The sequence below is a fragment of the Juglans microcarpa x Juglans regia genome, chromosome 8D (assembly GCF_004785595.1).
Source record: "Juglans microcarpa x Juglans regia isolate MS1-56 chromosome 8D, Jm3101_v1.0, whole genome shotgun sequence".
Taxonomy (NCBI): Eukaryota; Viridiplantae; Streptophyta; class Magnoliopsida; order Fagales; family Juglandaceae; genus Juglans; species Juglans microcarpa x Juglans regia.
Genome location: NC_054608.1, coordinates 2056391 through 2083075, shown reverse-complemented (window position 1 = coordinate 2083075; position 26685 = coordinate 2056391). Strand labels below are relative to the sequence as shown.

Here is a 26685-nt window from a genome sequence, read left to right as displayed (position 1 = left end):
ACTTGTGGCAAATACTTTTTTTTGCTGGAAAAAATTATTTCTCGCGATAAGATTTCTTCGTAAATAAGTATTTCTGACCAAATATTTTGTGAAAAATATATATTTCCCAAGAAAGTATTTCATCGAAAATACTAAAGATAACTTTTTTTACGAAGATATGTCATGGGTAAACAGGTTTTGTCACAACCTCCTTTCATGGAAAATAATGTTATTGCCCACCACATTATACCAGATGAAACCTTATTTGCCACGAAAAAAAAAAGTTTCAACCATCACGGTAGTTCATGGGAAAAAGAAGGTTGTTCCCATGAACTTGTGGTTTGGTGGAAAAAGAGTCTTTCTCCACCCATTATATTCCACGAGTCTCCCACGGAACAAATTGGTGGGAAAATTTTTTTTTTCCACTAATGATATACTTTTTTCCACGAGAGTCACTCCTGGGAAAAACCAATATTTGTTGTTGGTAACATCTAGATGTGAACGCGAAATTAAAGATCATTACATCGGATTAATTAATGTAACATTAATTAATATCATGTAGGGTACTGTAACTCACAATATAATTAGTGCATCATATCTCGACGCGACCAGTTCATGCATATGTTTTGACGCTATAATCAATTAATTAATATCCTATATATGTAATGAATTCATACTAATTTAAAAATAAAAAATGATAACCATATGGCAAAATTATTCAAACTCAACCAATGGATCATCAAAAGATCGATCCTGCTAATCTACTCAAGCAAAATTAGATGGAATTGAATAGATATTGCATATATAGGATAAATCATTATCTCGATGATCTCCTACTAGCTCCCAGCTCGATGTGTATATATATGCCTCCAACAGCTTATATAATTCATTCCTAGCTAGCTAGCTAGGGGTACTACATCTGTATGAATAAGTCTTTTGCTTTATACCAGAAAAAATAGATAGGATTAAAGAAATATTTATCGACAAAGCAAACAGTTACCACGTACCCATCCACATGAAATATTCCTCTGATGTAAAAGTGACACATGGCGCAATAATTGCCCTAAGAGGTGGAACAATATGAAAATGTTTTAGGACGTACGTTGCTCAGTTTATTTGAAGATGCTTAATTATTATAGTAATAATTAGAAGTCTTCCAGAGCTAATTTCATGCTTTATTTAGTTGCTTTCTATTGGGTTTTGGTAATTGTTTTTAATTTTCATATATATATATATTGTTAAGGATAAGGATGCTGTAGAAGTCGTAGAAGACTAGAAGTTCAACATCAGTAGATCAAGACCAGAAGCTCATCCTCAGTAGACGTAGTTATCTAGATAGAATTGTTCTGTTATTTTCCTTCTTAGTGTTTGTTATGAGTCCTACAACTATTACGTTTGTATTCAACAACTTCATTATTAATAAGAGAATCAACATACTGAAAGTGTGGTTGATATTTTCCTCAACATATATATATATATATATATATATATATATATAATGTGGATCATGAGATCGAGTTGTTTGAGTTTTGGCTCAAAAATATGATTAGTGCTTTATATATATATACTTGTACTGCTCTCTCTCTCTCTCTCTCTCTATATATATATATATATATATTATGTGTGTGTGTTGGGGGGTCCTCATGATCAGCACTTGATCGTCCGATCGATAGAGATCACGAACGGTTCAAAGCTGTACAAGTATATATTCATTACTTTTGACCTTGCAGTGTGACATAAACAAAGATAACGTAAAGCCTTGAAATTTGTTCATCTTTTTGACATGTTGCCCTAGCTACTGATTACTTGTCGTATCCATATATTTGTGCCTACAATTTTGGGCTGCATCTTTTGGTGAATTAATCCCTATAAGATCAGTTCAACCGAAAAACGTCCCTACGCAGTACTCTTCTTTTTCGTATTTCTTTAACATTTTATTTAGGTTATCTTTCATGTTTTTCGATCAAATTAGGACTGCAAGATCATGAACATGAACTGAACAAGAATAGATGTATAAGTTTTGTATTTCTTTAACATTTTATTTAGGTTATCCATGGCTGTCAATTAATGCCCTTATTTTTCCTACCGAAAATGAGTGCTCTTCGTCCTTATTATATTATATATATTATAATAGTACTACATGCTCGCATTGGAGTGGGATCGAGAGTCATGATGTCATCGATTCATCCTCTTCCAGTCAGCAAGCATTTATATATGCTTGGAGATTAATTATCATGAATTTATAGGTCCTACATGCATGCTTTATATATATATATATATATAATCATGTATTCTCTCCCATCCCCTATTTAGCTCCAACTATGGCACTGTATATTATGAATTAGTCTCTTACGGATCATAATTAGAAGATCGAAGAGTATGTACGTAGCCCTTCTAGGATGCCAAAGTTTCGTCACACGACATATTAGCCATGCATCGGATCGAGAAAACAACGTTTCAATTTATGGCCCTGTTTCCATGTTTTGTATTTGATGTAAAATGATGTTTGTTGGAACTCCCGATTGATCCACTAGCTAGTCTCTCGTTTCATATTGCTATTTTTTATATAGTGAAATATTCTTGCTAAAACTGATCTGAATAAGGTAAAGTTCTAGGCATATAACATGACTGCAATATTTAGATATATTCACAATACTATATATATATATATATATATATATATGTGCAGTATATATGTGTGTACAGCAATAATAGCTAGCCAAGACACAAGAAAGATCAAAAGCTATAGATATGGGTCTTCCTTCCATGAACTAGCTAGGGCCCATCTTGATTTTTATGGTCTATTAATTCCACTAAATTAATCCAATCCAACTAGACAAGAGATAAATCGATGGAGGCCTATCGGCTTCAGCAAATCATTCACCACAATATATAACAGGAAGGTAGAGGACATAATTGAGCCCACTGCGTACCAAAAGACACTTTATTGGGGGAAACAGAAGGCAAGAAATGACCACTAGATCATTGGTTTTGATTTGCCCAAAATTAACCACCATGGCTTTCTCCACACACAGCCTTCCAGGTGCACCCTCAACCTGCACATGAAGTCACCATATGAACCACTAAATCAGTGTACTGATGCCTCTTCTTATACGCATGTCTAACTTTGATCGATGGTCACACCCATATATGTTGTTGTACAAGCTAGCACCCATAATATTATTTCTTACTTATAATTTCCATGGTGGGAATGATCATGTACTTAATTAATGCCAGAATTGTTATAGTCGTACGTGATCATATGCTATATTCTGTGTTAATATAAAATAAGTGTGTTGGCATATTCATGTGACAACCTGTGTTAAATTTTGTTGTAACAGTGTCAAGTGGGATAAAATGACAAGGGATTGAAGTTTGCTTGATCTTTGCTCAACATGGTTCGAGCTAAGCTTCATACAGAAAGTTCACTCGACCTGTGCTCGATTCGTTGCTCACAGAGAGTTCACTCAACACTCGCTAGCTCGAGTGAATCTCAGACAGAATGTTTGCTCGACACCCTCTTGACATAGTGCTCGAGAGGACGTTCGGACAGAGAATTCACTCCATACCTGCTTGACATGGCACTTGAGCAGTATCCCAGACAGAAAATTCGCTCGACATACGCACATCTGTAAGGCCCAGTGTATGTGAGGCCCGGACCCGTGCGCAAAGGCCCAGCCTTTCTGGGAAGAGTTCGAAACAGCGCCGTTTTGGGGGTAAGTTCCCCTTCTTCCTCAGCTTCCCCGATTCTTTCTCCCTCTCTTTCTCTTTCGATTTTTCTGGGTTCCCCACTTCCAGACGTCTCTCTCTCACCCGTTACCCACCTTCCCTTCCCAATTCCATCTCTTCTTTTCGTTGGGTCTGTTCGTGAGTCCAAATGTAATGCCCTAACATTTTCTCCATTTTCTTTTTCCTCACATTCGGTTTTTCCCTCAAAATCGGTTTCTCACTCTGTCGCATCCCTCCATTGCTGCAGATTAGGGTGCTTCTCTCTCTCTCGCGTCCCTCCATTTCTACAGTTGGTGTTCTCTCTTCAGACGCGGCTCTTCCTCCCCCACTTGGTGATCTTTTGCCTACAGGTATCTCTCTCTCTCACTCTCACTCTCTCATTTTACACTTTGATGCCAAAACTCAAGGCCCTCACTGTCGGCACACTCTCTTCCTCTGTTTTTCTCGCCCGTACCCACGCTTCAATTATTTTATTTCACTCCAATGAAATATCTGAAATATGTAGTTCGTGAGTTCTCAGGCATTTTTGTGTGTAAGCAAACACCTTGTGTTGGAATGGTCTTGGAGTTTTGGATTATTTGGGTTGGATGTGCAGTAAACCAAATAGATACTTGGGGTTGAGTAGTGGTTGTTTTTGTGCTATTCGGGTTTTTATACGACCGTTGGAGTGGAGGTTAAATTATTTGGAGTTACATTATCGTTGTTTTGGTTGGGTCGTTGGTGGTTGCTTGGAGTTAGGGCCAGTGAAGTGGGGTAGATATTTTGATTATCTGTGTTTGACATTGACTTTGGTGGGTGTATAGGTCAATATCAAAATTAGTATATGGTATTTTGGGTTGAAGTGCGGGCTGTCCAGATTATTATATGGTTGTTTTAGTGAGTTGTTTTTGCTATAATATGGTTTGGGATTATGGGTTTTAATTATTTAGATAGAAGTTGTGTCAATTATCTTTTACCACTCCGTGTATATTTATTTTCTATCAATAGATGACGAGATTTTTAGAGGTCGAATTCAAGGCATAGATAATACTCTGCAGGAGTCAGGTAAGCGGGGTTCCTATGCTAGGTTTTATACAAGTTCATAAGACTGAGGTTGACTTTATGAAAACTTGCATATTTTGTGATGAAATGAGAACTTGGAAAAACAAAACCAACCTCGGTCGCTTATTTGCATTACTTAAGAAATCTGTGTGGGAAAGGAAAAATATTTTTTGACATGCATTGTGTAGACATGAGCTAAATTCTGTCATGTGGTCTCTAAAATATGAAAAAGAGTGATATTGAAAATCTGAAATATTGTGCATTTATTTAGAAAGATGCTCTGACTTTTGTTTTCAGTATGTGAAAATGATCTGATTATGTTTTGGTATTCTGTTTTATTTTGATATAACATCTGAAAACCTTTGGCATGGTGTATTGATTTTTGTATCTGACTCTGTCTCTGCTCTGCTCTGCTTTGTTTGGGTTGGTACCAACTTCTCTGTCTCTGAGTGCACCCACTTTGGAAACAAAGTAGTTTTATTGTGGTATTTCCTGTGTGCACACTCGGGGCTCTGAGAAGAATAAAGGAAAGATTTCACATTTGTCTCTGTCTGGTTTGGCCACCGAGATTAGCACAACCCTACTACGGGGTGAAACATGGTCTCTGCTCTGTCTGATGCTCTGTTTTGATGTGATGATGATACTCAGTTTATGTTATGCCAAAATACTACGGGTTTTACTTGTCTTAAAATCATCGCTCTGTTGCTTTTGAAAACATGTTCTATTCTGCATGATAACGTTGTAAAATATTTTGTTTTGCATACTGTACTTTATAAATGCTCATGTTTACACGCTAGCATATGTCTTCTGCTTACTGAGTTGTTGATAACTCACCCCCTTATCTTCATAATATTTTCAGATGATGTGGAGAGTCCAACTGAGGACCTGTATTAGATTTGGTGAGCTGAGGAGAGGATGTTAAAAGAAGGATTTCTGATGTTCTTTAGATTTAATGTCTCTTAGATTTAATTATATCTTGGGTTTAGTAAGACTTATGAAATTATTAATTTGGTTTGTTATGACTACAAGGAGATTGTGGACTTCTTAGTTTATTTTTGTTGCGGTAATGACTTTGTGAAGTTTTCAAGGTGCTTATTTAGAAGACATGAGATTGAGTTTTGCTAACAAAGTTTTTTGGAGATTTATTTAGTTGTGTTGAGAAATATGTTTATAAGTGATAAGTAGGAATTCTCCAAGCCACTCGGGTTTGGGGCATTACAGCGACTCTCCGCTCTAGCGATGCCTGGAAACAAAGTGCGCTCGACACTCACTCGAGCGAATGTTAAAAAATATGACTTTGACTAGGGTTTCAGCGATGTGTTCCATTATGGCTATAAAAGAAAACTTCAAGTTCAAATGTGTGGAGATATAGAGCAAAACAAAAGGGCCTTTTAAGAACACTTGAGAGAAATACCATTCCACATCCAAAGCTCATTTTCTATTGGAAAATATATCTTCATCTTACTGCACTTAAGATCAAACATTGTTGAGTCAATTAGTGTGGACGTGTTTATTGGCTGGAAGGGATTCCGAAGCTGCCGTTGAAGTAGAGATCGAGAGGTTCAAGTAGTGAAGCTATTGAAAGGCCAGAGCTTCAGAGCTGCATACATGCAGAGATCGAGTGGATCACTCGTGATGTTGCAATCAGATTTAACTACTACAAGGGTCTTATGAGTATTTCTAAATTTGTTATAACAAACTATATTTCTATAGTGAATTTTAGGTGGTGACTTACACCTGAGTGATTTTTTATTTTGAAAACGCTCTTCAAATAAGTTTTTACTTCGTGACCAAATTGTTGTGTTGATTATTTTTATGTGAATTGTTTCATTGATTAAGTAATGCTTGTTTGGCACTATTTTTAAATAGTGCAGTAAAGTTGAATTACACATATTCACAACCCTCTAGGTGTTGTATGTGTTGGGTTAAAACCACTGATTTGTCATTCTGTATATATGTTTTTAAATTAAGTTTATAGCAACAAAATAAATTTTGATATCGATATAATTGTATTAGTTTAACTGGCATGCATGTATATAATATTCTTCTTTTTGTGGTAGTATATATTTAAGGAATATGGAGGATGATCAAGACGCGAAGCTACGTACAGATCGATGATGCGTACGTATGCACTATAAAACAAAACAATGCATGGAGAAAAATAAAAATTTTGAGGGTAATTCAAATTTCATTAATATTGCTTGATTATATACTTAAAAAGGTGTTAGTTTTCTGTTATATCTCTACATGATCTTTATAATTAGAGTATTGCTGCATCCACAAAGGAATTATACAAAAATAATAACACAAATTGACGTGGTTTCATCTGATCCGTTAGATTTACTTTACAATAAAAGTAATAACTTTATAATCTGATGAACCACATCAAGTCACGTCAATTTGTAGGATTACTTTTATGTAATTTTTTTGTGGCTAGAGTATTTTCCTTATAATTAATTAGCTCATGTACGTATGTTTTAGGAAGAAAAAGTGAACGACAAGATAGCCAGAAATAAATTACATCATGTTACTGCTAAATATTGGTAGGATTAAATATCATGTCCTTTTATTATATAGTGCTTTCAAGAACAAGGAATTAAGAGTCTCAAGGCTAACTAATTACTTCATTTGTTTTTTTTTTCGTTTTCCACGAGCAGTACATTAACCAATCAATTTGGTTGAGTTCAAGTACTGATCAACCACAATGTCAACTTCTAAGTCTAATATTAATGGTGATCATGTCTAACAATAATCTTATATGTGAGGTTTGAAAACATATATATATATATATATATATATATATATAAGGCCTTGCTAGCTGTGTTTTTTATATATATATTCGGCATGAGTACTTGGGGTAAAGAATGAATTCATAAGGGATAAGCTGTTTCTGGAAATTTGGTAAACTACTGATGATCTCTATATTAAAAATTGCTACCTAGCTCGTTCACATCAATCGATCATGTGATACACGATTTTAAATCGTTTCAAAAGTCATCTACGTACTTAAATTGTCATGTGATATGTCGATGTCGATTATTAATGTGACTAAAAAGTGATAAAATTAGTTCTAAATTAGATGTAAAACAAAATTTTTCTTCTTCAAATAGGGGTCATAGCTAGCTAGCTAGGTTTGTACGTCAAACCCACTGATCATTCAAACAAAGCAATGAGAATCTCCCTCCGGTGGCTTTAAATCATGAGAATAGTTAAAAAACCACATAATAATTGTATGTGCGTGAGAAATTAATTAATGGAATTAAGAATTAGAGAATATAGAATACTGATTTCTAGTGTTAATGGATTCAATAAGATAATGGGAGTTGGTGGCAGTCGTGTGGATTGCACACACTCCCTTCAATTTCTTACATTATCTCAGTTCTAATCTTCCTCTCACCACTACTTTTTTGGATGAAGGTTCTCACACTAATTAGTGCTTTCCTCTTCAGCAATCCATTTATGAGACTTTGTTTATTCGGTAGGCCAGTTCTTAAGGGGAGAAAAGGCCGGCAGGGTAATCAACCTAAGAAGTTGGTCATGACATGATCGATGATGGTGCATGGACAGAAAAAGTTGATAGTAATTTCTGCTTAAGAGGATGACCTAATAAGCGCATTACACATGCTGCATGGATAATCATCATAAATAATTGGAGCATATAATGTATGATCAGTATTCTTAAAGTTGCTTTTTTTTTTTAAAAAAAATATCTAATATAGTTTATTTCTCTAATTTGCTTGACAGGATCTCCTTATGCGTGTGTATAAGGACTTGGAGCTGTGTGGTCGAGGCACGGTAAATTTGAATATTCTTAACATACATACATACATACATACATACATACATACATACATACATATATATATATATATATATATTTTCTAGCATGCATAATGGAAGAAAAACTAACGAGATTTTTTCAATTGCTGGAGTTCTTCGGAGGTTATAAATACTTTCCAAGGATATTGGACAATTAATTAGCTAGAACTCTATCCTTTTTATCTGTTTTATTATTTCATGTCATCTTGCTAGCTTGTCATGCTTTAGCTAGTCATGAACCATAAGATCAGTACTCCTGCATGCATGGTGCATGTACGTGACCGCCACAAACTGTATCTCCTTGCCTAGTTTTCCTATTTTGGGATCGTCGGTATGCTCTCGATATTCTTCATTATATATAAGAGAAAGTAATACAGCCAACAAATTAAATGATCTATCGCCTGGCCTGCCGGAATTTTCTTTTCTATTTCCTAGTGCCGATCACTTTCCTTAAGAAAATTTTTCCAGAGTTGTTTCTTCCTTTCGTTAGGATGATTAAATATTTGCCGTGTCCTCATTGATCTGAAACTGATCTATCATACACAATTTAATGGGCAGGACTGCATTAATATACTATAAGGCATGCACCAAGTTAATTAATTTGTTCAATCATGCTAATCATCTTGAAAGTGGATAATTCTGTTTCATCTCAAATTGCTTCATAATCTATATATTATTCTTTTGCTTACTTTCTCGTTTAACATTATCTATCTAATTAATCATTAATTCTTGATCTTGTTTCGGAACAAATATTATTTGCCTTTTGTGAGCATGTCACTAATTAATTATATATATATATACATATACATATCTACATATATAACCTAATTAGTGTTTCAGGATGCAACATAACTTATGTCATCCATCATGGTTTCTTCGTTCAATCTATTTCTAGGATAGTGTCTTGTGATGACTTTTTATCTGGATTTTTCTGGAGGACTGAGGAAATAATGCCACAAGTTCAGGTGGCGGCCAGGTGCATGCATGTGTGGTGGTAAATTAACAGTAGGGTGACAGCCCAATTTGACAATGGGCACAAAGATTTCACTTCAAAAGTTATGATTAACCAAGATTTGGAATTTCCAATCACTTGGCCTAATCTAGGTCCCATTTGCCACTATTCGATCCCATTAATATATATATATATGGCATTACTATATATCTATTAAACCCTTATGATCAGTGATTCAAACATTCGTTAGTGAATGAGGAATTAGCCACTTCCATTGTTTTTTTTTTTTTTTTTTTTTGGCCCATATACAATGGTAGTTTTCTAACTCTTTTTCGTAAATAGTGCTGAATTCTTTTGTCAACTACTGGTGGGCATGATGTGTAGTACCCCACCTTTGCCTCCATCATATATAGTTAGAGATCTTCACTCATAAATACCCATCTCCAAGGCGTGTGTCCCCCACACTTCTCCCTCTCCTTCTTTCTCAGCAGCATATAGTTGTATAATTTTTTTTCCAACCATGGCATCTAACCAACCATCTCTCAATAATGCCAAATTCACCACTTCCTCCACAGACCTCGAGGAACAGTCGAAGTTAGAGCTCGAAACCGAGGAATTTGACTACTCTAAAAGATCTCAATGGCTACGTGCGGCTGTCTTAGGAGCAAATGATGGGTTGGTCTCAACAGCCTCGTTAATGATGGGGGTTGGAGCAGTAAAACAAGACGTAAAGGCCATGATACTTACTGGGTTTGCAGGTCTTGTTTCTGGTGCCTGCAGCATGGCCATAGGAGAGTTTGTGTCGGTGTACTCACAGTTGGACATAGAAGTGGCACAAATGAAAAGAGATCAGAAGCAGCATAGGGGGATATTGATGGACAGAGATCAGAAGAGGAAGAGAAAGAGAGTTTGCCAAACCCCATGCAAGCTGCGGCAGCATCAGCACTTGCGTTTTCTGTGGGTGCATTGGTTCCACTCCTAGCAGCTTCGTTTATAAAGGAGTATAAGGTGAGGGTGGGGATGGTGGTGGGGGCAGTGAGCCTGGCTTTGTTAGTTTTTGGGTGGCTGGGGGCTCTCTTAGGTAAGGTCCCTGCGTTTAAGTCTGTCGTTAGGGTTTTGGTTGGAGGTTTGCTAGCCATGGCTATAACCTTTGGGTTGACTAAGTTAATAGGGTCAAGTGGCCTGTAATAATTTATATCACCAATCTCCAACTTATACGTAAATCATCTTAAATATTATTACTAGCTTGTTTATCATGTGCATCAAAATCATGTAATATGATCTTCTCACTCTCGATCCCCTGGCCTTATATATAGTACGTGTGTGTGTGTCTACATGTGTGTGTTTCTTCAGCCTCATGGTAATATAAGCTACCGTACTTTGTCTCCAATTTAATGTTCTTAATTAATGATATATATTTTTCTTTCTATAAGGACATATATATATATATATATATATATATATATATAGGTGGAGGGGATCAACCAAACGTGGATCAATATACATATATCCTAGCTTTATACTCTCTCTCTCTCTCTCTCTCTCTCTCTCTCTCTCTCTCTCTATATATATATATATAGTTATGTATGTATATATGTATGTATGTAGTACTAGTGGTTAACACGTGCGATACGCAGAAATAACTAAATCAGTATATCTTATAGAAGCCATTAATTATATATACAATTAATAGATGAAACCTAGCTAGTTTGTGAGTGTTAATGTTAGTGTCTTAATTTCTTTAATTTGGTTGAGCAAAATAATCTTTTCTCCCTTATTCTATTTATGTTTAATATATAGTGGTCATAATTTATGTACTTTGCTTGAATGGAAAGAACTACTTGCAAGGGACGAAAAATTACTTATTATATTATGGTCATGTGCTAAAATAACTCTTCAAAAAGAAAATCATCTTTGATATTAGATTTTAACTTCCACTAAAATTCAATAATCTTTATTATAAATCTATTGATTATAAAAATACATGAATTCATGAGAAGCCTAGCTAATTAAGAGATATCATTTGGAAATTAAACTAAAAGGCTCTATTTAACATTCACGAATTAAACGAGTATCTACATATATATACAAATATATATATATATATATAATAGCTAGCTAGGGAAAATATTGTGTGGATAAAAAGATCAATAAAAGCTCCCTAAATGCTAATAATTTCAAAATTAGAAATATGTACTCATAATACAACAAAGCTGATGTTTAACTACTATATAGTTATATAAGATCATATATCTAATTAGTTGAGCTATATATATATATAGTAGTATATTTTTTTCATAATATTTGTGAGCTTCAAAAAGTTTGAACTCGTAATATATAATAATATCATATTTTAAATATTCACAACTATTTAAATATCAGTTAATACTGATCTATGTTAGAATGGCATAAATAATGGAACTATTAATGGTATTACGACCTTAATTAATTAATTAATTAATGAACTAAATACTCTTAATTCTTTGCTATCTCATGACATTATTTACATATTTAAATTCACTCCAATCTTTATATTTACATTTTTTTAGACGAAATTTAAATTTTATCCCAAAAAATCACTTTTAAGAATGAAAAAAAAAATAGTCCTTAAAAACGTTCGTCCCTAAAATTAGTTAAATAATCTGTTGTAGTGGTATGTATATAAAATATACAAATAAATAAGTGGAGTTCCCTTGATCATCAAGAGTCTAGATATTCACAAATACATTAATTATTATTATTATTATATTATAAGCTTTGGTTGTTTATCATCATGTTAATCAAATCGCTGAGAAGAAGTACTACTTCATGAACTTGGTTTATTTGCGAAATAAACAATTATATGCAAACAAACTTTCATAGGTCGAGTTATCGATTATGATCTGTATATATCTAGAATTTATCAGCTTATAATTAACTATGAATTGATATTCGCTTTAGCATATATGCAAGGTGTATAAAGGATGCTAAAGTGAAAGTCTGCTTTACCAGTGCACTACTTTCATAAAGCTACAACTTTTATTTACCTAAAAGTAGAAAATAAGATAAAGGAGCTTATAATATAACAAAGAATTTATATTAATATCCTTCGTTCTTAACCAATTCATACGGATTCTATTATAATATTTAATCTTTCAAGTTCATCTATTGACACACTAAATATATTATTATCTAAAGATCTCTCACACCATATAATATAAAAAGAGAAATACTTTAATCATAAAAAGATTATTAAATAAAAGTAAATTCACAAGCTGAGGTGTCTTGATGTACTAGTACATCATATTGTAAAATTATTTTTATTGTAAAATAAATCTAATAGATCAAATGAAATAACGTCAGTTTGTGTATTATATTGTTGGGTTTACTTTTGTATAATCCATTTGTGTCTGTAACACTTCTAAAAAAATAGAATTATTACAAATACAAAGAAATTATATAAAAATAAAATTCCCTGGCTGAAGGTGAAATAGGAGATCAACCTCAAGCTGCCATACTTGACTAGAACCGAAGGAAGATCTCTCACACCCAAGTGTCAACGAAGGACTCACTCAAAAGGGCAAAAGCATGACTTCCTTAAGGATAGAGACAAGGGGGAGTTAAGGAGTGATGTGATTTCATGAAATCCGTTACATCCACATTATAATATAACAAGTGATGTCAGTTTGTAAATTTATTTTTATATAATCCATAACTAAAGCATTTTTTCTAAAAAAATATTAGAGTTTTAACTTTTATATTATAATTATAATAAATAGTATATCTACGTCTCCATCGGTGATGTAGGTAGGAATTAGCTTTTTTAAGGGCGTACAAGATCACACAGATCATACTAGTTGGATTTGGACATTTATCTCACTTGGAATGGCTCAAAATATGACAAAGCAAAAGTAGCTTTTGCCCTGTACCAACTAAGGACTTCCAACTGAGAGCATCGATCAGCCAACTTCTACAAACTTCGAACGATTATATAATAAGGAAAGACGACAAAACAAGATGAAAAGGATGTACACGATGATAACTTGTGATACTTTCTCAGTGAAGACTGACTTATATTATCCATGAATTTGGTAATTTTGGTGTCAGACCAACAGGTGACACCTCTATATAACCACAATCCCAGATTACATTCCCGCAATTGCCTCCTTTTACTAAAAAAAGAAAAAAAAAATCCCTTTTTCTTATACCACTCCAAAAAATAACATCAACATGATTATTTCACAAAAATCAGACCAATTCCAGTGGTGACTTTTGGACAAAGACTGTAAGACAGGTAGACGGTACAACCTTGCACCTCCTCCTTTTCACATAAAATCCAGTTGATAGATCTAATTCCGCCCTTGTGTCAACCGAGTGGCCACAAGATGGACCAAAACCTCTTTTCCACCAAATTCTTTTCGCATCTTTGCATGAAACAAACCAGTCGGCGGAGCTCCTTTGTTCTTGAAAAGTTACTCTTAGTGATGCATCATCATTGTATCTTGAAAAGAGTCTTCAATTTCACAACCAGCTTCCACTCCTCAATTGACAGATCATCCTGCATATTTCAAAGTTACAATTGGGCAATAATTGTAAATTCATGAAGCATAGCAAATTGAGTGAATATATGGGGGTGCTAGAAATGAAATGAGCCACCCGACCAGACCCCACTAGGGTTAGCTAGCCGATTGGGTTAGCATACACCATCTGTGAGATTTGATTCACTTACCCTGTAATTAGCTTTAAGTACATCAATTGATTTTCGTGAGATGTGGCTGACAAGCTCATCATCAAGCTCAAAGTGTCTACCAAACATCTTTTGCTGCTCCTCAGGATTTGTGCCAAGTATCTGTAAACGTACAAAAAGGAAACAATAAGCCAAGTTCCAGTTAAGTTGGCTCGATATAGCAAGACAAGTTCTCTTGGTGGCTAAATTTCTAACTAGAGTTCAGACATATCCCTTCAGATATTCCTCTTTCCCTTGAAAGTAACATACAAAAAAGAGGCTGGTCAAGCAAGTTGTTCCTGAACACAAGTATGTGCCTGGTGAAAATTGGCATACTATTTATAATGCGTAAATTTCATGACAAACAGTATGTGCTTAGTGAAAATATGAACAATAATATTAACAATACTGCAATAACTTATGGATGGTTAGACTATCAAACTACCCCTAGTTTATTAAAACCCAATTAAATCGAACCACCTATTTTCAAAGCTAAAGAAACTTGATGCTAAGAATCAATTTTAACTAAGTTCATCAAGGATGCCAATTAGGTACCAAAAAACTATCTCGTATCTTTAAATTACTTGGGTCTTTAAACTTTTTTGTACCTGCCCTTGTGTTCAAATGTTCCATGAAACATGATGAATCCATTTAATTCTATCGGACAGACAAGCACCCTCTAAGGTAAATTGATAAAGCATTCAATACTGCATCACAAGTACAAGTATCTACCTTTATTGCAACCTTCTGCCCTTTCTTTGCAATATCCACAGGTTTATGATTATTTTCGATGGATGAAATTCGTCCAATATCAATGAAATCCCGCTGTGGAATACAAATCGGAGTACCAACCTGTGCAGAAACCAGATGATATCAGATGTGCACAAAAGTATAAACCAAATATACTTCTGTGTACCACAAACTTATCAACTTTTTTGATAAGTTTGTGGTATACTTCTGTGTACCACAAACTCTAGGGGCATCTGATAATAAGAATTATCCATTAAAGCTGACATTGCAGAGAAATGTCAGGATTGGCATTCATCGGCCTCAAGACCACTCAGGAATTCTGTGCCATACAAACTGATTAAAAAAGGGAATTCTGTGCATACAAGATATTTATGGCGATAAATAAGCCATAAATCAAGGCAAGAGATCAAGAACACTAAGGTGGCCTCAGTCGAAAAACTAGATAGACAAGATGGTGTATCCCGACCTCAATTCAAGACCAAAAAAAAAAAACTTAAAGCAGATACAGTTGAATTCTGGATCTGTTAGAAAGGCACGTTAAAATAAGTTCAAACCCTTCAACACAGTATTAAGATAAACAACAATGCACGAAGAGTAATGCTTCTCACCATCTCTTTTACCACTATCCTCTCACCATCTAATGATGTGATATAAAATGATTGGAGACTATTTGTTATATTTCACTTATAGACCAATCATATGATGCCACACCAACAGATGTTGAGAGGATGATAGTAAAAGGATGACAAATAGAAGTTTCTTGCATAAAATTGCAGAATACTTCTCAAAAGTTATGCTACTTGATCAGCAAGATCTTGAACCTAGACCATTCAGAAACATGTTAGAACTTTACCATCTCCCTCTTTCCTTCTTTTCTCCAACCAGACGCACAATGTATAAACTCCTCCATGAAAACTAAATCAATCTTATTAATATCACAAAGGTACACATCCCATGCACACAGAGAATATACAAGAGAAACACCCTACCGAATAGCAGAAAAAAATTAAGAGTCCATAAATCCAAAACACTAACAAATCAAGAGCTGTTGTGGGCAGCCGCCATCCAATCATGAAGGGAGTCGTGCATATTGATTTTTAACTCTTAACACCATCCTCAAAGGTTCTAACATTGTGCTCGTCAAATACACCGCATTAAATACAAAGGACCCTCCTCCAAACTTCAATATTACCATGGAGGAGGTTAGATTGTATTTTATGGTGCATATGGAAGGAATGAAATTATCAGAATTTTAAGATAGGGAACACTCACCGGAGGAGATTAGATTGTTCTTTGTTAATACATTATTCCTATGGGCTAAAGCTGTTGACCTCAATGGGCTAGATTTTCATTATTTTCTAATTATCAGAATTTTAAGATAGGGAACACTCACCGGAGGAGATTAGATTGTTCTTTGTTAATACATTATTCCTATGGGCTAAAGCTGTTGACCTCAATGGGCTAGATTTTCATTATTTTCTTGTTTCTATTTCTTCCTTTTAGCTAGGTGTTTCCTCTTGTATACTTGGGCCATGCCTATTCTAATTAATATAATATTTTTTTTTATGACAGGGAACCACCCCACGACAGAGCCCTTAGGACTCAACCATGGAACCTAAACTCCCGGAGAGACTAGCATAGCAACCCACCGCCATGGCCTCCCACTTAAATCGTAGTTTGATCCAGGGGAATCGAACCTATGACATGGGGATCATGCACACAAGTTCGCCTTACCACTTGGGCTACCCACAGATGGGTATTATTAATATAATCTCTTACTAATAAAAAAATATATATATCATACCATCACTTCCCAAAGAGCTTTAGTCAACAAGCCTACAACTCCACCACCACACAATGGTGCATAACCCACTCAAATCCATATAACTTTTTTTTTTTGTAAGTAATACCAATACTCTTTAACCACTTCACAGTGAAGCAAAATGTAATCAATGGTTTCCTGCTCTACTAGGACATACACCACAAATCTATTATTATAACCCTTCTCTCTCTTAAATTATACACCGAAAGAATCTTCCCAAAGGTTGCCGACAACCCAAAGAATATTACCCTTGAAGGAGCCTTATGCCCCCAAATGCCCTTCGAAGGGAATGAACCTCCAACCTGGGGTTCGACACATGGTAGAAGGATTTGCCTTTGGAAGTCCCTTTTTCGAAGGGAATCCAATGTATTTCCTTGTACCCCTCCTCTCACCCTAAAAGAACACACTTGATGCACACAAACAAATAGATTGCCTCAGTGTCCCAATCATGTGCTGATCTGATAAATGTAATGTTCCACTATGGTCTATTGTCAGGAATCTGCACAAGTTCTGCAAGCAAAGCCTCCTTACAAATAGAAATTATAAAAAAAAAATAGGAAATTAATTTTCAAAGACTAATCTCCACACCAAGCATCGTACCAAAATCTAGCCTTCGACCATCCCCCATCTCAAAATTGACAAAACAAAAAATCCCTCTAACAAATTCTGATATTTTTCTAGAGTCTGAAAAAGGCTGATTGAGCTCATTTGAACCCATCCTCCACACATACTACAAAACTCATACCAATTTGGATTTTGCTTTAAATGCCACCCCTAACTTTAGGCACAAGTGCATCATAGGCAGAAACGGAATCCTACATCCTAGGATATGAGCCAATCCTCCAATTGCATCCACTGCTCCAACTGGGACTGGTTCTGAATTGACCAAGTTGATTTTCAGCCCTAAAATGGCTTCAGAGCATAAGTATAGACATCTCATACGACCACTATGATCCGGCATAGATTCACAAAATATCAAAGTACATACATGACAAGAAAATGAGACACAGAAATCCCTTCATTTTGCTTGGACCCCACCAAGAAGTCTGATAGAAACCAATTGTTCACTGTAGCTGACAGCATCCAACTCAAGGCCTCTATTAACTCCTGATGAAGCACAAGATAGTCTTGGAATGTGAGGGGGCTAAATGAAATGGATGAAAGATTGAGGACTAGGAATCTACCCACAGATGGATAAATGTGTTCACAAGAGACTAAGTTGAAACTTGTGTTGAGGGTCATTACCTTTAGCTTATGGAGTTGTGAAAAATTGCATTGGTCTTATTTCTTCAAAAAAGGGGTGTCTGGAGGGATATTGCTTATGTAGGATAGGAGGGAGGTGGAAAAAATTGAAAGTATGGGAGAATATACCCTGACAATTTAGGGGTGTAAAACGGTCAGTCCGTTCAGATCCAGTCCGGTCCAGGTGATGGACCGAAATTTTCGGTCCATCATTTTTCCCGGACCGACCGATAACTATCGGTCCGGTCAGTCCGTTCGGTCCGACCTAATTATTTTTTTTTTCTTCTTTTTTTTCAAATAAATTAATAAAAATATTTATTTAAATTACTAAATTAAGATTAAGTGAATTATTAATGTGGATTACATAACTAACTCGTTAAAAAAATATTTATATGTTCAATGATACTAAATTAGATGAAAATTACATAATTAATTATATAATTATTATATAAAATAATATATTTAAAAATTAAAAAATATATATTTTCCCAATTCGGTCAGTCCGGTCCGAGAAAACCCCACCCCGGGACCGGACCAAAGACTGAAAGTTGAGAAATACTTGGACCGAGACCAACTGGTCCAAGCTTCGGTCAAGTCGGTTTTTCCAGTTCGGACCGGTCAGCTTTCAACCCTACATAACATGCACCTTAAAAAAAATGTTGCTGATAATTTTGTGTGACTTTTGCAGGTGTCTACGGCCCTAATGTAGACGGTGATTGAAGACTACTTTGGGATGAACTAGCTGGATCAAGTAGCCAGTGAAATATTCCATATTGTATTGAGGTTGATTTTAATATCATCAGATTCTCAAGTGAGTTTAAGAGATACTCAATCCTCCAAAGCTATGTTAAGTTCTCTATAATAGCATTGTTTTGGGCTTGGGGGGTTTATCTGCATCCTGCTCAGTGATAAACTCCTCTCACTTCCCTTTCCTTCCCCATAGCTCTTTTCCCTCTCCATATGTCTCACAAATTTTATTGATGAAAACAATAGGCATCGCCCATGTACACGGGATATATTCAAATATTCAAGAGAGACACCAAAGCAAAATTAACAAACAATGATATGTGGGAGGATAAAGTGTAGGACTTATCCTGACAAACAATGATACTTCACAAACACTATAATCTCCCTTAAAAAACATAAAATAAGCCAAATCAGACGAAAATAATTACCTTAGCAATGCCTTCAAGTATATCAACCCCCAATACAATTGGATCCTTCTTGTTGAAAATGCAGTTTGGTAATATTTTAAGCACACACGGGAAGACTGCATCATCAGCAGCCTCCTTCTTCTTTTCCTCCTTAAGATTGTCAATATAGGCCTTAAATTGATCGAATAAGTGATAAATGATATCAGCCTGAAAAATAGTCACACCCAAGTCCTTTGCAAGTTCCTCAGCATCCGGCATAAGTTTGATGTCAAAGGCCAAGATGGTAGCATATTCCCTTTTCTTTTCAAGCATTACACTGGCCTTCATGACATCCTTTTTATGTACCGGCCCTATGCCTATGCCACTAACAGGAATGTTTACAGCTGGGGACTTCAAAAACTCCAGCAATGCTTCCAATGAGCCTAAGGTAGATGCTTGTACATAAACTCCCTCACCACTCCTGTCAATCCTGCTCATGACCGACTTCATATCTTCCATGGTTGCTTCCTTAACATCCTCTAAATCATCATCTGGCCCTACAACATAAAGACCAGTGCCAGCAATAGCATGCTCAAGGCCCTGCATTAAAATAAACACGAGAAATCAAGAACTTCCTTCAAAAGAACCAACACGTTCACATTAGTTGCGCAAGCAAAATTAGTCTGTATTGGCCTTGACTTCGAGATGTGCAAAAATACCTGTGCACTAATTTTGATACCCATTGCAGCCTTGATTTCCTTATGATGCAGATAAGTCCCCTGAAACCACAACAGTCTTTCCATTTAAAGCAGCATAACTTACACCAAGGCCTAACAAACACAGCATAACTTAAATTTACAGATTACGTAAAACGAAAAAGAAAATAAATAAACGGTAAAGATCCAAGGAAACTGCTGGCATCTGCACTAACACTTCAAAAAGACTAGTCAAGGTTAAAATTGAAGCTACTTGGAATCATTATAAATCCTAGCTCTATCTCATAAAGAGCCAATGTAGGACTTCCACTTAATACACATATACCATGCCCATGCACCTCCATCATAATTCCCCCACCCAATGTGGAACTTTTATCTTTTTCTTTTTGGATAAATAACCCGACCTAAGACTTGATAGATACAGACTACTTTAAAAAACACTTGGAAACTATTTCACTCAATCAACACAAACTTCAGAAGAAAAGGGGCGGCTTGACCATCATGACCTACTGTTGAAAGAAACAAAGAACAGTAACAAAATCTAGCATTTCAAAACAGTCAGATACTGCCAATTGTACCATAAAAAATTGCGTCCAACTGAACATTTGAAGTAGATTTGTAGAGGGCAAATGAAATTCAATCCTAGGCACGTGGAATGGCCCGACAAGGACCTTGGGAATTAAGGGGAGGAGATCGTGATATCCATTCTGAGTGATGAGTCTAGGTGGTATATGAGATCCCACATTACTTGAGAGGAAAAAGTTCTTGATCTTTACAATGATTCCAATGAGACTTCAATTGTATCTTTAACTATTCATTTTAGAGTATGACCCACATATCTGGAGGTCTATTTTTCCTAATCCAAAACTACAAAACAAAATCAGGATGCCAAAACAGAGAACCATACCTTAACTCGAAGTTCCTTCATTGGATGGGGCGTCAATAAAGCTCGAATTGTGGCAACAATAGGTCCCTAAAACACGAAATAAATTTGTATGAATTTGAAAGCTAGCATGAGATCACACGGAAACAAGTTTTTTAGGTGCTTGCCTGCATGCCACAAACAACTATTTGATCTCCTTCATGAAGCACTCCATTGACTAATACAACATCAATAGTTGTCCCATGGCCTTCAATGACCTTGACTTCCAACACGGTACACTGGTGCACAATTTACCCACAATCAGATTTCCACACTACTATCATGAAGCACTCGAGAAAATGAAATTATGTGAGATGATTGCACACCTGCACTTCATTGCTAAATGTAAGTTTCTCAACCATAGTTTTCTGAGTCCATTGAACCAATAATAGTAACAAATCTGGGATGCCTTCACCACTGTATTATCCACAAAGCCAAACTATCAGGACAATAACATAAAAAGTTTTGCAGCTGAAATGCCTAGAATATTATGTCAATACAAGACTAAAGCCCACAAGAAGTACCTAATAGCACTTGTAGGAACAATGCTAAAAGTTTCCCCCATTTCCTTATTTTTATAATACAACTCAGTGTTTAAACCTTGCTCCTTGAACTGAGTTACAATCTGACAATCAACAAAAAGAAACAATATTAATGCAGTGTAATGAGCCAAACTGACAAGAATGAAGCAAAGAGAAATGGAAGAATGTACAAAACCTGAGTGACCCTCATATTGAATTCATTTTGTACATCCTTAGATTGTTGCTTCATGGTCTTTACAATTGGCGCATTGCGACATGTTTTCCAGCCATAGAGCCTGTCCACCTGCAGAATTGGAAAAAGAAAAGAAGAAAAATAAACATCAACAAGGAGAGGGGGGATGCCTACACCAATTGCAAATTACATAACAAACCTCACCTTATTCAATGCAACAATGAATTCCGTATTCCTCATTTTTAAAAGGTTAAGTGATTCTATTGTTTGTGGCTCCAACCCATGCATAATGTCGACAACCAAAATTGCAATATCACATAAACCTGAACCCCGTGACCTTAAATTAGTAAATGACTCGTGCCCAGGGGTATCAATAACCAATAGACCTGGGACCTTCAGCTTAGCATCAGCTTTCAGTTCCTTGGTTCTGTCGCGTATGTTCTCAGCAGGAAAATAGGTTGCACCAATTTGTTGAGTGATACCTCCAGCTTCACCTTCCTGAACATTAGTACCCCGGATACAATCCAGCAACTTGGTTTTACCAGTATCAACATGACCCATGATGCAGCAAATTGGGGAACGAAGGTTATCTTCACTTGGTTTGGAGGTAGCATCTGAACTTGAAGCTTCTTTTTTCAAGGAGACATCTTTTCTCTTATTTTTTTCCAAAACTTCAGCCTCCTGTTTTTTCTTGTTCTCAAGATTTGGAGATGCTATTGGCTGGGAAGGAGTGGTTTTCTTAGCAGCAACTGCTGGCTTGGAAGTTGCAGGAGGTGCTGTAGATTGAAAAACCCAAGAAAAACAATTGGTAGACAGTGGTAGGACAAATGAAAAGATGAATGGACAAACTTTACTCCAAAGACAATATATCTTAGCAAGGAAATTCCTAGCAATCCGATGAAATAATTCTTTTTTTTTTATATAAGTCAATCCCATGAAATAATTATTTTTTTTTTTATAGTTAATAAGAGATTTTATTCCAAGTAAATAGGCATAGCCCAAGTATATAGGATGTACACAAGTATGAACACCTAAATACAAGCAAAAGCAAAAACAGTACTAAAATAAAACATGATAAATGTTCCCATCCCTTACAAGATTCTTCACCAAAAACTCAAAAGTGCTAAAGAAAAAAATCCCTAAACTCCCCCATAGAACGTTCGCAATCTTCAAAACACCTCCCATTTCTTTCAAGCCATAAGCACCAAAACAAACACAAGGGAATCATCCTCCACACTGCTACTAGAATTATTATTGGAAGATCTAATAGCACTACGACCATACTCCTAGCCACTAACTTACCACTTGTGCACAAAGCAAATATGTCTGGAAAGTAGGACCATAAATTCCTGTCTCATTTGGCACTAGCTATTTAGATCTAATTTGGCACTAGCTATTTAGATCTAAGACAACATAGTTCAAACAGAGAGAGAGAATAAGACCCGTAGTAGGACATTTTCCAGTTACTCTAAATTTACAAGAACCACCTTACCAAGACAAACATAAAATATAAAAATGCATGTATTAATACTTTCTTTTCTTCTTTACATGGAAAAAGATCTAGAACGCTACACAAGAAGTAGTACAAAGGAATATCAAAGTTTCTATTAAGAAACAATAGTTATGGAGATTTTTTTTAGGGACCATAGAGATTTTGAAGTCCATAAAAATAACTAAAATGCCAAAACAGGCTGGGTCGGACTTGCTAATTTCATCTTCACTGATATCCCGGACACATAATACTAAATGTTGCTCAACTCATTGCTATGGTCCTAGACTTCTTGATTCTTTTTTTTCGTAACTGTTATTTCACAAGCAAGTCCAATTTTTATTTAATTATTTATTTCTCGCTGACTGTCTAACAGGACTTCACAAGTTTGTACAAGCCAATTGTGCAGAACATAGCCTTGTATTCCGCATTGCTATTATACCTTTAGAGTTCTGCCCATGGAGAGAGAAAAAAAAAATATATATATATATATATCAACCACAAACTGCACCTGTCCAGATTTTGAAAATCCTATATTTCAACATACCCTTGCAGGTGGATGTAGAAATGTGCAGAAAACCAAGTAGAGCACATCATAACAATATGCCAATTAGAAAACACAAACACAAACATGAACATAAACCAAACCCGCAATGTGAGAATTTGGAATAGTACCTTTCACTTTTTTAACCATTGATTCAGGCTCAGCCTCTTCATCAGCAAACGCACTATTAATAGATAGATTAACAGCAACATCATCCCAGCTCTTTGCATCCCATTCATCCTCATCATCATCTTCGTCCATTCCATTCTCTTCAACAGTCTCAGCCAGTTCAGATTTCTCCTCCACATCCATTGTCTCCTCATCAACTTTCTCTGAATCTATGCTATCCATGTTGGTCAGAGTCTCTTGTGGTTCTTCCGTCACTTCAACATTTTCCACTACCTTATCAGAGTCAGCACCATTTGTTTGATGGTGAGTTGGTTTCTTCTTATTCTGATACTTGGGACGTTTAGTTTGTGCAACAGTGTCTGTAGAAGGGGGAAACACCCCTGCATTAGCAAGTATCTGGTTCCTCATTGCTTCCAACCTTCTGGCTTCTTCCCGCTGCCTCGTGGTCAAAAGCTTTCCTTCTGCTTTTTTCCTCTGCAATTTCTCTTTTTCCTTTTCCTTCTTTCTGCGCTTAGCTTCTTCTGCTAGCCTCTCAAGTTCTTCCTGCTTCCGCCGCTCCTCCTCTTCCTTCCTCAACCTCTCTTCTTCTTCCCTTTTCTTCCTCTCTTCAGCCTCTTTCCTACGAGCAAGTGCTTCTTGCATCTCTCTAACATGTTTTGGCACTTTCTTGTCTGCAGCTCTACTCTTAGCTTCGTTTTTTCTTGGCTCTGTCAATTCAGTAATAGTTTCATCCAGCTTTTCATCCTTCACCTCTGAGAGGGTGGCAGCAGCTGCTGCTGCCTTCTTCTCCTTTTCCTTCTCCTTCTTCTTCTTCTTCTTCTTTGCAGCAGCAGACTCCACACTCTCTTCTTCACCTTCCTTCTCTTCAGCCAAAGCAACTGATTCAGGCTGAACCTCAGTTTTCTCCTCTTGTGGAGAAGCAGCCGGCTTTGATACAGGAGGCCCCAGACTGAGCTCTGCAAGAATCTTATCCAAATCATCCTCCTCTTCAGCTGTCCTTCCACCCTTCTTCTTCTTCTTTTTGTTTTTAGAAGTTTCCTTCAGCTCTTCACTTCTGTTAACCTTAGAATTATCAGCTTCCACATTATTCGTTCCCGCCCTTGGTTGTTCAGGTTCACCTACATCCCTGACGTCAGATTCTTCTCCTAGTTCGGTAGAAACACTATTACTCTTTTTCTTTGAAGACTTCTTCTTACCCATAAATGCGAATGCTGAGACATCTTCATCCCCAACAGCATCATCACCAGCTCTGGTAACCCCAGAGGCAGAGGCGTCTTCATCGTTCTCCTCATCAGCCGATGCAACACTCAAGAAACTACCACCGGTCTTCTTTGAAGACTTCTTTTTCTTACCTGAGAAAGTATTCTGAGCAACATCTTCATCCACTTCTTTTTTCTCACCCCTCTCCTCATCCCCATCATCAAGCCCATCAAAACCAGAAGCCGTAAACACGCTACCACCACCACTACCACCCTTGTTTCCACCTTTACCTTTGGATGACTTCTTTTTCTTCCCTGTAAAAGCAATTACCTGCTCATCCTCATCATCGTCATCCTTGATCTTAGTCTCTCCCACAGAATTATCCCCCTCCTCACCTTCGTATTCATCAAGATTATCAACATCATCATCGATAGCATCAAACGCTGATGCATTAAACAAACTACTACCACCACTCTTGTTTGAGTCCTTGGACGGCTTCTTCTTCTTCTTCCCCGAAAAGCTCACCAATTTTTCATCATCATCATCATCATCCTCACTATCTTTATCACCATTTAGTCCGGACCGTCCATCCTCCCCCTCATCATCATCCTCTCCCAACAACCCGAAACCAGACGCGCTAAACACACTGTTCCCACCGCCCTTCTTTGACTTCCCTTTCTTCTTCCCAGTGAACACTATCTCGGAAACTTCGTCCTCTTCATTTTCAATATCTTCATCGTCATCGTCTTTGGGCTTCGCAGCCTTTGCGCCCCCCCTCTTACCCTTCTTCTTCCCAGTAATTACAACATTCTCTTGAACCTCTGGCTCCTCGGACAGCTCAACTCCGACGGAGTACTCGTCGTCGTCGATGACGACCGCCTTCTTCTTCGATTTCGACACGGCAGCAGGGGCGCTCTCGTCGTCCCCACGAGCGGTAGGCTTCTTTCGACCCATCGAATATTTGTTCTTTCTTTGTGAAGAATTGGATTCGCTAGAATAAAAACCAGGACTCCAGATACCCTAACAACCGCAAAACCAAGAATCAAAGCCTATGGAATCAGATCTGTACTTGAAAGAATTCCGCCTGTAAAACAGGTGAAGTTTATCACTGAAATACGGAAATAATCTAACAACGTCAAGAAAGCCCTAATTACTTAAAATCGCACGCGCACGCACGTCTGTGTGTGTGTGTGTGTGTCTTCGTATGTATATGTGTATTAACAAATGCATAAACAGAGAAATGGACACAGAAAGAGAGCTTACCTGGGGTCACGGCGGAAAGAGAGAAACGAGAGTTGGAGTGATGGCGAAGAAAATGAAAGGATGAAAAATGAAGAAGTAAATTCGAAGAAATGGATAGCTGAGAAGGGTGAGTGCTTGCGAGAAACGCAGAGAGAGAGGGAGAGAGAGAGATGGATGAACAAAGGAGAGCAAAATATATACGTGTTCTAGGGTTCCAAGGGGTTAGGACTTCGGGACCGTTTGGACCGGATGTGATGAGATAATTTTAAATAAAAGTTAGATGTTAGAAGTTAAATAAAATATTATTATAATATAATTTTTTAAAATTATTAATTATTTAAAATTTAAAATTTTTAAATTATTTATTATATTTTATATAAAATTATAATAATAAAATAAGGAGAAATCGTTTTTGTATCCGATCCAAGCTAAGAAACTTTGGGCCTCTCCCTCTCTCTCTCTATTTTATAACGTGTGCTGTTTAAATTTATTTTTCTTAAATACACTTTCCATATTAAAAGTTTTAAAATCAATATTAAGATTTTCACATGTTACAA

The 26685-nt window shown here is 36.3% G+C and overlaps 2 protein-coding genes across 4 annotated transcripts; one reads left to right on the top strand and one right to left on the bottom strand.

Moving 5' to 3' along the window:
* Positions 1-9941: 9941 nt before the first annotated feature.
* On the top strand, positions 9942-10910 carry LOC121242051 (vacuolar iron transporter homolog 2-like). The gene is given in 3 exon segments (XM_041139944.1): positions 9942-10386; positions 10389-10732; positions 10788-10910. Coding segments are annotated over 2 exon segments (666 nt in total). The 5' UTR covers positions 9942-10040; the 3' UTR covers positions 10709-10732; positions 10788-10910.
* Positions 10911-13533: 2623 nt separating this feature from the next.
* Positions 13534-26308, bottom strand: LOC121242050 (eukaryotic translation initiation factor 5B-like). 3 transcript variants are annotated; one of them, XM_041139942.1, is made up of 13 exons: positions 26150-26308; positions 23689-25906; positions 21729-22300; positions 21528-21635; positions 21335-21435; positions 21137-21227; positions 20939-21049; positions 20796-20861; positions 19892-19951; positions 19215-19772; positions 14958-15077; positions 14229-14348; positions 13534-14057 (listed from the first exon to the last, which is right to left on the bottom strand). In XM_041139942.1, exons 2-13 carry the CDS (start codon positions 25838-25840, stop codon positions 13992-13994), a joined length of 4125 nt encoding a protein of 1374 aa, XP_040995876.1. In that variant the 5' UTR covers positions 25841-25906; positions 26150-26308; the 3' UTR covers positions 13534-13991. The 3 variants fall into 3 exon arrangements, with proteins under 3 accessions (XP_040995876.1, XP_040995874.1, XP_040995875.1); XM_041139940.1 differs by having other exon boundaries at positions 23689-25970; positions 26150-26305; XM_041139941.1 differs by having other exon boundaries at positions 23689-25994; positions 26150-26299.
* Positions 26309-26685: the final 377 nt, after the last annotated feature.

What these genes read in the sequence shown, in the direction of transcription:
- LOC121242050 (XM_041139942.1), bottom strand. Translation starts at nt 25,840, where the DNA reads ATGGGTCGAAAGAAGCCTACCGCTCGTGGGGACGACGAGAGCGCCCCT. An exon ending in AATGGTTAAAAAAGTGAAAG is followed by an intron (nt 22,301 to 23,688) that starts GTACTATTCCAA and finishes TTCAATCTACAG; the next exon opens with CACCTCCTGCAACTTCCAAG. An exon ending in TACTTAAAGCTAATTACAGG is followed by an intron (nt 14,058 to 14,228) that starts GTAAGTGAATCA and finishes TGAAATATGCAG; the next exon opens with GATGATCTGTCAATTGAGGA.